The following is a 17,181-nucleotide window of genomic DNA, read 5'->3' on the forward strand; positions in this document are numbered from 1 at the left end:
GTATACACCACATCCCCTCCACCTGTGAGTATACACCACATCCCCTCCACCTAAGGCTCAGGGATCACCGCAGAAGAGGGAGTGGGAAGATGTTTGTCAGAGGATCAGGGAGTTTGCTGTGAGATTGTGTCTCCTGTGAACATCCCATGAATCTCACCAACATGGCAGCTTAAGCATGGCCTAAATAAGTATGATTCCAATAGCCATGCTGACATGAAAACAGAAAGCTACACAAAGAACTACAGGCAACTAAGGAGTTTGAGAGCAGGAGAAATAGTCTCCCCCAGGAAAGAGCACACCAACTGATTGTCTAATACCAATGGCCAGCCCTGAAAAATACGTACACACAAATAATGTTGTCTTTCGGGAATAAGCAAATTTCCTAACTAAAGTAGATGGGTTTATTTGGAGATGTGCCCCTGAAGTGCCCAATGTTGTGCTTTTAATTAGTAGGAAATTAGTAGGAATTACATCACTGCTTGATGGATATAATGTGAAGCATTCTAGTTGACTTTGCATAGAAATGATAGGTAAGATACGATTGTGAACTCGTAAATACAAGCCTGGGAAGAATTACTATCAGTAACCATTTAGAGGAGATAGAGGAGATGGCTCAGTGGATAAAGTGCTTGTCGTGCAAACCTAAGGATCTGAGTTCAGATCCCCATAACTCAGAAAAGCCATGTATAGCAACACACATACATAACTCCAAATCTGTGTGGGCAGAGATGGAGAACCCAGCCTCTTGTTGGTCTAGCCAAAATGATACACCACAGTTCAGAGGAAAGCTGTCTTTCAAAAACTAATGTGGAGAGTAGTAAAGGAAGACTGGCCATATGAAATCAACCTCCGGCCTGCCACACTCACCTAGAGACCACACACACACACACACACACACACACACACACACACAGAGAGAGAGAGAGAGAGTTCAGCTTAATAGAGTATTCCCTTAAGATTGACATTCTAAGCCTGAGGGTAGTGGACACTTTTAGTCCCACCAGTCAGAAGGCAGACAGATCTCTATAAGTTCAAGGTCAGCCTCATTGACAAAGCCTGTTCCAGGACATCCAGGACTATACAGAGTAACCCTGGCTCAACAAAATAAAACAAAAAGTCTAGGAAGGTCATGTATTCAAGGGCCATAAATATATTTTACATACCAAGGAGCCCATAACCACTAGCACCACAGCTACTCATTTCATGACTACTTTTGAAGCAAAAATTTGAAATTCTTGATTTAGTAAGATAATAATAGACATTTAGGCAAAAAGTAAAATTTTAGATTGCTTACAAATTTAGGACCAAGTGCTGATGACACAAATAGATTTATCTTCTGATGTTGATGTGTATCTAATATATCCAAAAAAAAAAAAAGCTTACTTGTTCAATCAAGCCAAACAGATTTTCATCTAAAGGAGCAGGTTGGTCACTTTGCATGTTTTTAAGTCTGCAGTTTTCACATAATAGGTTGACGAAATTCTAACCTGTACCCTATCCATTTCCAGACACAGACACATACGGTACAAACTGTAATAGGATTGCTTTTAAGTAGGAGTTTGTAAAACAATCACTTTGAGGGCTTTAACCGTAACGCTTACTTGAGTTTGTTAAGATGGTTTAAGTATTCAGCAGAAATCCCAGTGACCTGAAAGAAACCATCTCTGTCCTCTGTTCCCATCCTTTTAAACGTTACTAAGAGCAGAGCAATAGTTGTGTCCTATTGTGTTTTTAAGTCTCGCTGCTTTCAATACAGTGGATTTGGTTCTGTTCTTTCAACAGAACATTAATGTTTGACCTTAGTAAATCCTTTAGATAAATTCATATTTTGAAACACCTTTTCCAATGCTCTTTGAAATTAGGTAATTGGATTTTTTTTTTTAGTACTGATAATGAAACTGAGGGCTGTGTAACTCTACCACATTTCTAGTCCAAAGACTTACTTCTTAATAGAGTAAAATACCTATGTCTTTAATAGGGTTTTTTTAATCGATATGTCATAAATTCTTTTGTCTTTCCTGGAATAGAATTCCATATGTTAATTAAAATTTTAACTCTTAATCTTTTTTCAACAAAGATTCAAGAAGAAAGCAATCTTCATCTATTTCGCCGTAGATTGGCGGTTTTAGTGTGTGGCCTTTCTTTTCTTTTAATAACTTTTTGTTGATTCTTTGTGAGTTTCCCATCATGCACCTCAGTCCCACTCATCCCCACTCTTTGCAGCTTCTTCCCCAAAATAAAAAACACAAACAACAACAAAGCATAGAAAACATCTGAATGTGTCACAGTGTATCCCACAGTATGTCCCTCTGTCCACACATCTTCACTTGCAAATGTTCACTGCGATGAGTCATCGGTCTGGTTTGAGATTTCTGGCTTCTGTGACAACATCAATACTGGATCCTAATTAGGATTTCTCCTGATTGTCCCATGTTGGCCTGTGTCATGGAGATCCTGCAGCTTTGGAACAGCAGGACTAGACCTTTCACTGGTCCCAACCTTTCGAAGATGATGTAAATTTTAGAGTGGGCCAGTTCAGAGCCTGGATCTGGGCCTGAGTGACTGCTGAGCTAGTCAGCCCAACAGGTCTCCCTTATCCACACCACCAGAGCTAACTCTCCAGCACTGCCCCTGCTAGGCCGCCCAATGCTGCCATTGGCCAGAGGCAGGGTCAGCTCTCCTGCTTTCATGCCCTTGGGGCAGGCTTACCTCCAGAACCAGCTCCACTGTGCTGCCCAGTCAGTGTTCAGGGTCCACTCTCCCAAGTGCTGCAGCCTGCAAGGGGCTGAGCCAGCTCTCCCCCTCCCACATTGTCCAGGCTAGCTCATCTATGCCTTCACCATCAGGACCAGCTCCACTGTGTTGCCCAGGGGAGGTGCAGGGCCTGTTATCCCAGTTCTACAGCAGTGAGGGGGCAGGGCTAATTCTTCTGGATACTGCAGGTGCAAGTGAGGAGGGGAAGGACATCACCCCCACACCCATGCTGTGTGGCCTTTTTGTTTTGGTTTGGTTTTGTGCAGAATATGAAGTGTCCATAGGCTTGCTACTCATATTCAGGAACCCCAAGTCAGATGAAGTTTTTTTCCCTGTTTTCTTAACAGTCATTTGACTGGAGGCCCATCTGGAGAGCCAAACCAGGATGGATACTAAGCAAAAGTTTTGGACTAGTTAGATGTAATGTTTAATACTGATACCTTCTGTGAATGTCACCAGTGAGCTAGTTGTCCCCTTTGTCATGTCTCAGAAAGCCCCAACATCAAGGAATATATATGTATAGTTCAGGGTGAGCACCTCTCAGTTGAACTATTGGGGTCCTTCCAAGCAAAGAATTGGCTTTGTGGTTCCCTATGAGACCTCAGGACAGCATATAACCTGACACCATATTAAGACTCTATAGTCACCCAAAGCAGGCCAGAGGAAAAATGTCTCTTCCATTCAATCAGTTTCTAAGTGTACTGTTACAGTAGCCGTCCATCAAGCCAATTATCATAGACTCTAATATAAAGATAACAGTTTACACGATTCATTGTGCAATCTTCGACAAACTACCAAAGCTTTCAAAAGACAAATGAGAATGCCCCCTAAGAGCTCCAAGATAGCACAAAGTTTATATTTGACTGCTATACAAGCTACAGTGAGATATCCCAAACACTGCTGCTTCTCTGAATACCTTATATCCATTCCCCTACAGTTACTAACACACAAGTAAAGAACTCAGCCACCCCTGTCATACTGGCAAATCCCCGAATGGTTTAAAGACCCCATCGTGGCTCAGAAGACAAGGAACATCAGAAGTTAAACTAGTTCAGAAGAGAACTCAGAAAACTCAAAGGAGTTTCCAAACTGAGAGGAAAAAGACAGGGCCAGGCTCAGGCGCACTGACTGGAAGAGCTTAAAGCTTGGCATTCGGGGCCTGAAGAGGCCAAGCACTCCTTTCTCCTCCTCACCAAATCTAAGCGGAAAGCAGCAAACACAGCCAAAGTGTGGAGATAAGAAACGTTACTGGACTAAAAGTGGGACCACCAGCCTTTCCTCTCTATCCAGGCTTGGCTGCTTGAATGGCTGACGCCAAAAAGATGTCTTTGATCCTGGTTCAGCTTGACCAAGTTGTAATGAGAGATTTTAGGGTAAAAAGTTTAGGCCCTGGCAGGTCCTAACAGCTGAGCTTGGCCACACATCCCCAGTATCCAATTAAAGAGAGGAAGAATGCTAAAAAGCTGGGTGAGGTTTATTCAGTGTGGCCACACTGGAAAGAGGAATAGATAAAGAAGTCCTGTGTCATGCCTTCCACCCCACCCTTCTTTTTAAAGTGACTTCAGAGCTAACTTGGGGACTGTAAAAACAAAGTTACCGTGGAAGTTTTCAGGCTCTGGTTGTCTGCACTATGTGAGAATCAGAAGTTAATAGACCTAATTGACTGACATGGAGGAAACAGCTTCCTTCTGTGTAGGGTACGAAAGCTGAAAGAGAAGGCAATGGTTTTCCTGGTTTGTATTAGATATATATTAAAACTGCATTGTTGCACGTAAAAATATCAATCACTTCTTCCATGTATTCCATGATTTCTGCGTAGCAAATATATTAGTAAATCTGTAGGCATCATTAGTTCTTTCATTTTAAAGATAAGAAAATGAGCAGAACCCATTAAGACTTTGGGACAGCGTAGTGTATAAACACACACACAGAGCACAGTGTATAAACCATTGTGCTGTACTGCCTCCTGCTGGAAGAACGGTGGCCAGAGGGGACTCCTCATGAGAACAGAACTGTCCTTCAAACTCGACACTCCTTCATCCCAATTGCTCTTTAAATTTAATTTATGGCTAAATTAGAGAACCTATATGAGCAGATAATAAATAATTAGCTATTAATTATTTTGGTAATATAGTCAAAAACTTTATAGCTCTGTGCCCAGTGAGGTTCTCTGTATGTGACACATTTGCATTGCTGAAGTCATCCCATCTGATTAACTGGCAGCTTAATACCATGTGATGTCAGAACACGTCACTTGCTTTGGTGAACCATACTGACTTTGCTGTTAGGGAAGAAACTACGTCTGACTGATTCTTGTTTTCACAGTAATGCTGCCAACATAGAAAAGGACGTGCTTGAACTTAAGACGTATTCTCTGAAAAAAATTAATGGGGTCATAAAGATGGCCAGTTATGTCAAATTACAGTTATGATGTTAACAGCCCCTTGACATGAAGAAACCATCGTTTTCTGATTTGTGTTTATTTTCTATAAATTAGTTCACAGCTGCGGTGTGAACTGTCTGTCCTTCCATCCTTTGGGTAACAGCCTTGTCACCGCCTCTTCTGACGGAACAGTTAAGATGCTGGATCTCATAGAGGGAAGACTCATATACACACTTCAAGGACATACGGTACCAATACTGAGACTTCTGTCTCCTAAATGAAATCTACTTCAACATGCGGTTCATTTCGTATGTGCCTTTGTTATTTTTAGTAGTAATGTACATTTGCTGCTAACTCCTGTAATTTGATTTTATTTTACTTCTAAGTTTTTAATCTCTAGAAGCAATTCTTAAAAATATTATTTACTGTAACTCTTCAAGACCTATGACTTTAGCTATTCATTAAGAAAATACTTCTGCAGTCTCAGTACAGACCAAATTGTTTGGAAGATGGATACTTCTTATCTTTCCCCTCATGCCTATGCTGGGTTCTCTCTGGTAATTCTGGTGCAGAGACCCATCCCGTGTCACCAAGGCAGTCACCCATGGCTCATTATTATTACCAAATTATTACCAAATATTATTTCTAGGACACCCACTTGCCTTCCAGATAAGCCCTATTCTGTTTTAACAAACTTCCTGAAAAGAAAGATGATGGTTTGGTTCTTGTGTTCCTTATTGTTTTGTTTTACTTCTCATTGGCTTAGGACTAAGGGAAAGGAGATTGGTGCATCTCAAGACTGTAAACTCTCCTTCTCTTGTGGGTCAATGTTCAAACTAGTAAACTTTTTAGAACAATTCGTTTTTCATGCCTTAGGCACCACTGGGAATTTTCTTTTAGGTGAGTTCAAGCTCTTCGTATCTCAGAATAAAATGGGCTTTGTGGCCTTTCTGCCTATCTGCTCTGCTTGTTCTACGTCAGGGTTAGGGCCAAACACAACCAGCCCAGTCTCACTCGGACATGAAACTTTAGGCCAAATAAATGCAATCCCTAACAGTGGCCAAGATATGTCAAGTAATACTACATAATTAGGAAAAACGATAGGGCAAAGTGTAGGGAAAACATTTAGCAGCGCTTAGGAAAACACTGCACATAGATTTCTCATCTAGAGGTAAAGTACTTGTGAAGCTACAACAACCTAAGTCAGTAGCAGGGTGTCCTGGTAACATTTGCTGTGATGAGAAGCAGCTAGAGAGAGAAAGGGCTTATTTCCATTATAGTTCCAGAAGGGGTACAGTCTACCATGGTAGGGAAGTCATGGAGCATGAGTGTGAGGCCAGCCTATGGTTGTCTGGAAGGAGGAAGAGAGACAAAGAGAGAAAGCAAGAGAGACAGATAAAGAAATGGAGAGAGCGACAGAGACACAGATACTCAGAGAGAAAAAGAAACAAGAAACAGAGAGAGGGAAAAAAAGAGGGACAGAGGAGGAGGGAGATGGGGAGGGGAGAGAGGAAAGGAAAGAGAAGGGAGGGGAGGGGAGGGGAGGGGAGAGGGAGGGGGAGGGGGGGGAAGGAGAGGAGAAGAACCTGCAGTAGAGCCAGGGTATAAAACTGTGAAGCACATTCGTAGTGAGGCAAATCCTCCAGCAAGCCTCCAGTCCCACGACTTTCCAGAAAGCACTACCAACAGGGTGAGGGTGGGGGTGGGGTGAAGTGATCAAATGTAAAAGCCTGTGGGGGGCGTTTCACATTTAAAGCATAACACAGGGCCTAATTGAATAAAGCAAAATGTTTTCTCCAAAACTTTGTATAATGAACAAATGTTACTATTTCAAGATGAGAAATAATTTATTTTCTCTCGGTGAACTGAGAGGTTATATACCCTGATCCCATGTAAAGCATGGATATCCAACTTCTCGGGAGTCACTTCATGTTAAGTGTCTTGATCTCGGAGAATTTCGGTAACTTCTCCATGGGCCTCCAACTGTTCTGTGGATTCCCAGTTGCTCATCCCCACGGTTGCAGTGCTGGCTTTTTTGCTCACAGTTCTCCTCCTGTGCCCTGGCTCCCTGCGACCGTTTTCAGAAGAGCTCTCCATAGAGCCCGGTGTGGCAGCAAATAACCTTGTATGGCCTCCATGTTTATTGTTCAGTTAATATTAATCATTGGTTAAGTCCAAGCCAGGATGCTAGAGAAGGTTTAACGAAGTCTGGCCAGGTTACACCTGAGCAGGCTTTTCCTGAGAGGAGAAAGGGGCCGTCCCTTCTTTTGCTTACCACCGCTTGCTTGCCTTCTCACATACTTGGCTTGGCTTTCCATTAGTTCTCAGCCACCATTCCTGGTTAGCGACTAGCCGTGTCTATCGGACACTTGTAACTGCATAGATAGCAAAAGGGCACTCAGTCCTGTTGGTCACCAGGAAGCAGCTCTCAATACTTTCCTCTTTACCTCCCTCATGTCTTAGGGGCCCGTCTTTACCGTTTCATTTTCAAAGGACGGAGAGCTGTTTACATCAGGCGGTGCAGATGCGCAGGTTAGTACACCCTTGACTGGATTGCAAGACCTGATTAATGTAAGAAGGCTTTGGCCTTACTAGGACACTCGTCACTAGCTGGTTTGTATATGCTAAGATGATTACCAGTGGGTTTTTATGTTAATTTAGTAATGGGTCTGTTGTCACACGGTTCTAGTTGAATAGTTTTAAGAATGCCACAAGTATTTTCTCTTTCTATATTTTATACTAAGTACTACATTTAGTTTGACACTGAATGCCCAGTTTCAGTGTCCTTTTGCCTGAGTTAGTGCCTAAGAGTTTGTCTGTACATCTTGTTTCCTCCAATATTGAGCCTCCTGAGGCAAATCTGTGTTTATATGAGATGACCAAAAGTCAGTCATAGCCAGGTTATTAAATAAAATGAACGTTCAAGTCAAAAGCATAGTGTGTGGCTCTGGTGAAAAGCAGGGAGAAATATTTGAGTTTATAAAATATTACCTAGTGAGAACTTTCGGGCTTTGGGTTTCGTTTGGGCTTGGGTTTGGGGGATATTTTGAGTCAGGATCTCACTGTGTCCCACTGACTGCCTACAAGTCACTAAGCCTCTGTACAGACCAGGCTGGCTTCAGACATGCAATGTCCCACCTGCCTCTGCCGCCCAAGTACATGGCCTGCCACGCCCAGCTCAAAATAGGATTTTTTCTTTTATTTATTTATTTATGTATTTATGTATGTATGTATGTATGTATGTATGTATGTATGTATGTATGTATGTATTTATTTTGTTTTTCAAGTCAGGGTTTCTCTGTGTAGCCCTGGCTGTCCTGGAACTAACTCTGTAGACCAGGCTGGCCTCGAACTCAGAAATCCGTCTGCCTCTGCCTCCCGAGTGCTGGAATTAAAGGCATGCACCACCACTGCTTGGCCGAAATAGGAATTTTAAGTTGGGCATAAAGGTAGTTCAGAATACTAAATCTCCCTGCCAAGCTTGAAATATTGATAAGAGTGACACACAGGCATGTGCGTCTCTCCACACAGCCGTTCTGACTGTTCAGAGCAGTTGTGGATTTGGGGATTTTTTAAAGTCAGTTCTGTTGTTTTTCTATGCAAGTCAGTAACTTTGGCACTGTTGACTTTGCAGGTCTTGATTTGGAGGACCAACTGCATTCACCTGCACTGTAAAGATCCTAAAAGAAACCTCAAAAGATTGCACTTTGAGGCCCCCCCACACCTGCTTGACATCTACCCACGGTCACCGCACTCCCATGAAGACAGAAAGGAGACTATTGAAGTATGTTGTGTGCACATATCCTACATTTTTATGGTCATGGGAAGGCTGTTAGTGAGCCCTGTGCTTAAAATTACACTGATACAAAACCGGGTCGTGCACTTGGCCACACTTAGAGAAACTCTGTTATTTCCACTAATAAAATCTAGCTGTAGGTACGCAGTAGTGTGTACTGATGTGAATATTGCTTAGATTCTTTTCTAAATGGCTTTGAAATAGAGCTAAAAGTTATGTTGCAAATAATAGAAATGAGAAATTAAATCCGAGGCTGTAGAGTGAGTTTGCTTCCTAGCCGGTCACTTTGGGGAGGGTGTTTGATGGCCATCATGAGAGTGGGACCAAAAGGCAAATGTTCTTATGATAACTATTGAAACAGGTTTCCGGAGACCTTTTATAGCCGAAAAAACCCCACCTATGAACATTTTTATAAAGTATTTATTATTACATTTAATAATTGAGACCATTTTTGTGTATGTGTATGTGTGTGTGTGTGTGTGTGTGTGTGTGTGTGTGTGTACACAATGTTTGTTCGAGTCTCACTTTCTATAGTACCCTAGCCTTGATGGGTCTTTACTTACCTTTACAGGCCAACAAGGTGGCTCACTGGGTAAAGGAAGTTGCCACACTAAGCCTGACACGATCAAAGTTCAATTCCAGGAGGATCCCACATGGTGGACTGCCATACATTGTCCTCTGACTTAAACACGTGCACGCACACTTGCACATGCGCTCGCATACATGCTAGCACACACACACACTGTTCCTAATTGAATAAAATTTTTAATAGTTTCTCTTTCTGGGAATGGTTTGTTGGAGCCTCACTTTATATAGTACATGGGCCTTGATGTTCTTTGCCAGTGAGCTCCCTTATTTCAGTCTATCGACTCGAGTTTTCTCCCTTCAGAGAAAAACTCATTTTGCTTAGTCCTTAGCTCATGTTAGTCCCGTAGTCTGCCTTGTCTGACTCTTTTTAAGTCTGCTTCTGTCCCAAGAGCGTCCTGCTCATTTGAGGTTGCTTTTTTTTTTCTTTTGTCATTACAGAGCTTTGATTTTAGACAGAGACTCAAACCGTTTCCTCTGTGATTTACCATCAGCCCTGGTCCATTTTAGAGAGCTAGACTTTAAAATGTCCACAAGGTGACTGGATGGCTTGCTCTGACTCTGTAACTGAGAACCCCGAAGCAGCTCCTTGTGTGGCTCGGTCAGGCTGACCCAGGCTGCGCAGAGACCCTCTCGGCTGTGCTTCTCACGTGTGCACTGACACGTCTATTAAAAGCTGCCTTTTCGTTATGGAGCTAGAGGGCAATTGTACAGCACATAATTCAGAGAATGTGCCTGAACACTGTGCATGGCCCTGAGGAGGTGGCCTTAGGTGCCCAGTTTAAATCACCTGTAGGTCCTGAGAGCTGTTTGAGTTAACTGTCTTGTGTGACTGACTTTGATTCTGCGCATAAACTGCAAGTCATCTTGTTTTAAAAATGAAACTCACAATAAAGCAAAGTATAATGGTTTTTGTACAGAGCATATTTTAACATTATAAAAAATAATTGGATATCAAGTTATTTTTAAAGTCTTCATGTTAGTGACTATAGATCCCTTGAAGAAAGAAAAAAGTGCTTAATTTAAAACTAAAACTGTCACACAGATGTGATTTAGATTAGACAAGAAATACTGTGCTCACTTATGAGAAATTATACTTTAAAATAATTCTCTTTCAAAGCTTTAGGAAGGTGCACTTCAATTAAAACGGAAAACATTCTGTGTTCAGAATTTTTTAAAAATATAAAATTATTTCTTTTTAACAATAGAATTGAAGTAATTTCTCTTCTTTGTGCAGTAGCTATGAGTGTTGGGTTTTTGAGATTAGAGCAGTATAGACTCCCTATGATTTATATCTTATTATGTTTTCTTAACCTTCGGCGTGGAATTGTTTGGCCTTTGCAAAGGCCACTGGCTTGCTAGCGTTAACTGTCTTATTTGTATGAAAGAACAAAACCCATTAGAGTCTCAGATCTCTGCTACTGCCAACCAGATGTAGAAATTACTAATCCTTACATGAATAGAGGAATGGCAGCCAGATTGTTCTGCAAATCCACCAGAGGAAGCTACGAGAAAAAGACATGGAACATAGAAGCCTCGCTATGTGAACACCCCTCTGTGTCCCCTCCTTGTTCTGCGGACAGATGTATTGCTGAAGCCCTCCATCCTCATTACAGTTAAGGAAAGAACACTGTCTTTCCATGTTGTTGGGAAGGCCAAGTTTTCACACTAGGGATGTCTTCCCCTAGCCTATTTGAATTAAGAGTAGTTTATGTCAACTTCCTCAGCAGGCCACAAGAGAGAGCTTCACCATACTGTTCCAGGAAAAAAAAAAAAATGCTTTCCCTTCAAAGGGTATTCACATGACATTTGAATGGCGCTGCCCTATGTAGTCCAGTCCACTTCTCATTTGCATATTTGGAAGGTGTCGTGGTTTGAATATGCTTGGCCCAGGGAATGGCACTATTTGGAGGTGTGGCCTTGTTGGTAGGTATAGCCTTGTTGGAGGATGTGTGTCACTGTGAGGTGGGCTTTTTTTTTTTTTTTTTTGGTTTTTCGAGACAGGGTTTCTCTGTATAGCCCTGTAGGCCATCCTCCTAGCTGCCTGTGAGCAGCAGTCTTCTGTTTGCTTTTATTTATTTTATGTATATGAGTGCTCTATCTGTATGTACACCTGCATGTCAGAAGAGGCCATTGGATCCCATTATAGATGGCTCTGAGCCACCATGTGGAATTGAACTCAGGACCTCTGGAAGAGCAGTCAGCTTTTAACTGCTGAACCATCTCTCTAGCCCCCTCCTGGTTTGTCTTTGGAACAATATATAGCACTCTCAGCTCCTCCTACACTATGCCTGCCTGGATGCTGCCATACTTCTACCTTGATGATAATGGACTGAACATCAGAACCAGTAAGCCAGCCGCAGTTAAACATTGTCCTTTATAAGAGTTGCCTTGGTCATGGTAAAATCCTAACCAAGACAGTGGAGAACCCAGGAAGCCTCCTAAGGGATCATGATAGATCCTCGTGAGACTAGGGGGTCAGATAGTTGTTCTAGCCTTACAGAATATTAGCAGGGAAAGCAGTTAAGTCAAAATCATTAATGAAATAGTTCTCTTGATTGCCTTCAACTTCAGAATGGCCACTTGAATAGCAACATCATCTGTAGGCTACATATGAAATTCTATATTACTTAGCAGGACAGAACAATCTTTTTATATAACTAAATATTTTATAGTAGCCTGACCATAATTCATTGGTGAAAATTCTGTCATGATGAGTAGAAATCTTCAAATCTGAGACCATGGTTTACCTTAATCTGCTAATAAGGTTAAAAACATTACCATTGAGAGTGAAAATAGGATTTCCTGTCTACCAATTCTATATTTTAATTCTAGCTGAACTGTATACATAATTGTTTTGAGGCACTTACATGACACTAGTAATAATAATAATAAGAACACATAAGCCTGTACGGTATTTTTCCATGACTTCCATTGAAAGTCAGTAATGTTTTTATCCACATAAAAATTCAGGTCAGTGTATCGAAAGATGGCCTAGTCGGCCATCAATGGAAAGAGAGGCCCATTGGACTTGCAAACTTTATATGCCCCAATATAGGGGAATGCCAGGGCCAAAAGAATGGGAATGGGTGGGTAGGGAAGTGGGGGGCGCTATGGGGGACTTTTGGGATAGCATTGGAAATGTAATTGAGGAAAATATGTAATAAAAATATTAAAAATCAAAAAAAAAAATTCAGGTCAGTAGATTCGGTTGCTAGTAGCTGGCAGTGCCCAAGCTGCAGCCCTGGCACCGTGGCTCATTGTGCAGCTCGGCCCATCTATTGCAGTGCTTCGGTTTAATAAGAGTTCAAATCTGGTTCTGTCAGCAGACACTGAGGTCCCAACTTTAAGGGCTCGTTCCCTGCCCTTCGGGAACGTGCAGTCTAGGGAAACATTACAGACTATGTTAGTATGCGAGTTCTTGAGCTCCTCGGTGATGTAGACCCTTAGGTCGGGAGCGGGGTTACCTTCAAGATTCTATACAGCCTTCTCCTCATTCATCACTCTCCATTGCCCCCCTGTTCAGGTACGGAGAGCCCAACTCTCAATCCGTTCCATTTCAAGGCCACTTGGTTTATGAGGCAGCAATTGTTCTTCAGTGTAATAAAACACTATTAGTTAAATAAATTCCAAACTTGTAGGAAGTCAACGATTTTCTACAGGAGGGGCCTATTCTTTCCTCGGTTAGGACTTAAACTTTCAGAGCAGTTTCTGTTTCAGGAGCAAAGCAAAGTTGATGAGCTTCTTTATACCTGCACTAGGTGGCGCTAGAGAAAAGACTACCGTGGCTCTCTGGCCCCTCACCTAAGACTAAAAGGCATAAAGTAGGCCCGTGTACCTCCTCTTCACAGGGACGGAGGGAGGAGGAGGTGTTGGTTTTCTGCTGGAAAACCGCTGGAAGGAAGAAGTGTTGGCCAACTGGGCCAACTGTCCTCCATCATTCTCGTACACAAATCTATCCCCCCGCCCCTTTACTGTGTCTTGGAGCGGGCACCTCCACTGTCACACAGTGGGCTGAATAATTATCAGATGTATTTCTAAAACGACAGCTAGAGGACTGAGCATGGTGGCACGTGTGCCTGTGATTCCAACACTCGGGAATCACAGGGAAGAGGACCTAGAGTGAGGCCACCTTGTGGTGCATAGCCATGACGAGATGGACCCCCAACGCAAAACCAGGCCAGCAAGCTATCTCAGCAGTTAAAGAGAGGCATCTGCAGCCCGGCCTGCCAACCTGAGTCCACTCCCCGGGATCCACGAGGTAGAAAGAAAGAGTCCAAATCTCACAGATTGTCCTTCAACCTCCACACGTGTGCCATGGTGCAGTCCCATGTATAAGTGTGCACACACTCACATGTACAAATATCTACATCTAGTAACCATCACTACAGCGCCGCCCCCTCAAGCCTGAGTGCTTTAAATCCAGCAGTGATCGGCACTTCTTGCCTGGGGCTCAGCCCACAGTTAGAACAATGTCCAGTGTCTCCCCCACTGGGTCTCTCTCTTTAGAGAGATGGGTCTCTCTAAAGCACTTAGACTCCAGCCTCGTAGTTTTCCCAGATTTCTTTGTAATTTGGCCTTTGTCAACTGCTCATTTGCACCATGGCTCTGCTCAGCCAGTTTGGAGGAAGGCTGGGGGGGTTGGGGGGGGCAGGGGGGGACATGGACTCTTTTAGCTCACCCTGTCTCTGGGACTTGTTTTCTAAAGTATATTTTGTTTTTATTTTGGTGTTGAGCAGTTGTGTCAAGCTGTGTTTCCTTTCTAAGTCCTTTGTCACTGAGCAGTCAGCTTGAGTTTTCTTCTGACCCTGAGTGTACCGAGTGCGGTCCTGCCGTCTGGCTTCTCTTTGGCTCTCTCCTTTGAACTGAGAACAATTGTGTTTTCTTTGGTTTGCCTTGGGGCCTTTGAATTTAGAAGTAACTCCTCTTGGAGGTGCTCATCGATCCAGGAACCCGGTCCCCTTTCCCTGCAATTTTACTGCATACGTATTTTCAAATCTACAATTAAATACTCTTTAGCTTTGAATGGTCAGAAAGTCTTGGGTAAATGGGGTTGTATTGAGTATGTTTTCCTATAACTTGCCTTTTTATTTCGTATAAAAACCCTGAGATGTGTTTATAACGTGAACTGACACATTTATATGGTGTACGGAGCCGTGTTGTGTCTCGGTGGCTTTACCTCGCAGGCAGTCTCTGCAGTTACAAAGCACCGTGCACGCTGCTGACGGTATGGAGACAGAGCACTCCGGTGTTAGCAATGGTGCTTCTTGCCGTTTTCACGGCTGCAGAGCACCTCTGAGGGTTTCGATTCTGAGATTTGTTTTTCCATGGGATTTCTGTTTTCTACGTTTCCGTGTATAAGCTTGTGTACAGATGTTAGATATTCCGCCCTTCCGGTATTCAACATCATAATGATCCTCACGGTGACACAGCTCTCCCGCAGCAGCTGTGATCAATCACAGGCTCATTCCCCCTTGCTTGCAGCTTTTGCTTTTCCGGGTTTTCAGATGCTGTTCTCCACCTCTGGTTGGAATAATAACCGTAAATTTTTTGTTCTTGCTGGTTTTACCGTTTGATCATCACGTTTGCGTTCTACTTATCTCCTGCCGACCCTTGCTAGCCGGGATCCGTGGACCTAGCCAGTTTTTAAAACGGTCCATCATCCTTGTCTAGAGACAGATGCCATTGAATCTTATGGTGTTTGTTTCCCACCCACACCTTGTCCTGCTTCCAAACCATCCACAGTACAACTTTCTGTTTACTTGAAACTTTCAAGTCAATGAAACTATCCATATTTTAACGTCATGTTGAAATACACTTGGGTCTGTGTGTTGAGTGGGACTAGCAGTGTTCTTTGGTTCTCTTAGTGAGGCTGAGGACTCAGAAGTGGGTTCTGTTTAGTTCTCCAGTGGTAATCACTGAGTTTTTAAATGAAACTTTATTATCTCCTCTCTGATTCATACATCTTAACATTGTATTTCTTTTTCTTGTTTTAATGTACTGGCTAGGATATTTTCTGCATCTCTCGAGGTGGGTCTTTCTATTTTAATATCCTCTGTAGGTGAATTGCATTGCTTTTAGAATGTGAAAATGGCCATTTCTTGCTTAACTTCAACATTGTCAATAGTGTGTAGGTAGGTTTAGTGAAATCATAGTTTGCCAATATCTGTGCCCTTATCAATGAGTATATGCTTTATTTTTAGAATAAATTATAAATACTTCTCTTTTTTTAGTATTGGTCCTTATGACAGAGGATGTCACGTTGACTTATTCATGTGTGCACACAGATTAATCCCAAGCGTGAGGTGATGGATTTGCAGAGCTCTTCTCCCCCCGTGGTGGATGTCCTTTCTTTCGATTCAACCACAGTAAGTTGTCTTTCTCTAACTTAAGCAGTGCTGCACCATTTATCACAGTCTATTTCCTTACAAAGTGAAAGAATCGGGGATAAAGCGTGAGCTCGGTGACCTAACCTTTCAGCACAGCAAGGTTGTATACAAAGTCATTTCTAAGTTTCTAAATTACCACCAGGGGGAGCAGCAACCATTTCCAGAACAGTTTTACCTTGGAAGATCTTAAACTCAGTCGAACTCACCCTCCCTGCACCCTCCCCCGGCCCCCCTTGTTTCCTGCTCACTCCCCTCTGCCCCCCTATTTCCTGCCCCCCCATCTCCCTGCCTCCTGCTACCTGTTCCCTGCTCCCTTGTCCCCCATCCTCTGCCCCCATCCCCTGCTCCCTGTCCTGGGGTGCTACCCTGCTGTCATAGAGAAGACTGTACTGCCCTAAGAATGGCAGTTCCTCTGCTTTGTCTATGTTACTCTCTTGATGGATTATCCAGAAATAAAGTATCTCTACTACTTACAATTTTGTTTATAAAAATTATCTGTATATGTTGCGTATCTGAAGGCTTCAGAGACAGTTTGAGCCATCTACCTTCTGTGTCTGCCCTCTCTTCTACACAAATCACAGTAACCCTGCTGATTAGCACAAGCCCTGCTCTGAGAACAGGAAGAACAGTGTTGCCTGTGACTACACTGACACTACGCTGTCCATTTAGTTCAGTATTGTGGGTAAAATTTTAAAGAAACACAGTCTGACATATAGACTCAAGTAGATGCTAAGAAGCGAATCTAGCGCAAGGGAGTTCTGACTGTACCCAGGAAGTACTACAGTTCTACAGCTATGAAGTGTCCTCTCAGAGTTAGTACCAGTAGAGAATGTTCTTCTCTGAGAAGATGCAGCAACAGGAGCCACATAGTAGCAAGCAGGCCCTCATTGTGAAGGGAAGGCAGGAGTCTGTGGTGGAGCTGATCTGTGCACTTACCGTGCTCACATCTACAAACCATCAGCATTTCTGCACGGATGAGTGACTTGTCCAATTAAATTTATCTAACTAAACATTAGCTAGCTATCTAAAACTTGGCACAGTGCTCTCCCTATAGTTAGTCTTCAATGAATTTGACACACCCCATGCCTCTGACCTTATATGTTCCAGTGAGCTGATTTTGTATTCTGTAGATAACGTAGCTTGGAAAGTCACCAGCAAGCTCAACCTTAGTGCTCCTGACCTAGAAACTATCTCAGAGTTTTCGTTCTCTTTTTGAGACACACTCTCTCTAGCCGGGCGTGGTGGCGCACGCCTTTAATCCCAGCACTCGGGAG

General features: G+C 42.9%; 1 protein-coding gene across 2 annotated transcripts in view; it reads left to right on the top strand.

Annotated features, from left to right (window-relative positions):
* The window catches only part of Poc1b (POC1 centriolar protein B), a 99,086-nt gene that overhangs the window by 44,230 nt on the left and 37,675 nt on the right, over nucleotides 1-17,181 (top strand). For both annotated transcript variants that reach the window (XM_021174527.1, XM_021174528.2), the window contains 4 exons: nucleotides 5,252-5,385; nucleotides 7,601-7,669; nucleotides 8,772-8,921; nucleotides 15,806-15,886. In XM_021174527.1, the coding sequence (XP_021030186.1) occupies nucleotides 5,252-5,385; nucleotides 7,601-7,669; nucleotides 8,772-8,921; nucleotides 15,806-15,886 (434 nt within the window). The remainder of the gene's footprint in view (nucleotides 1-5,251; nucleotides 5,386-7,600; nucleotides 7,670-8,771; nucleotides 8,922-15,805; nucleotides 15,887-17,181) is intronic.

This window comes from Mus caroli, chromosome 10 (assembly GCF_900094665.2).
Source record: "Mus caroli chromosome 10, CAROLI_EIJ_v1.1, whole genome shotgun sequence".
In the NCBI taxonomy this organism is placed as follows: Eukaryota; Metazoa; Chordata; class Mammalia; order Rodentia; family Muridae; genus Mus; species Mus caroli.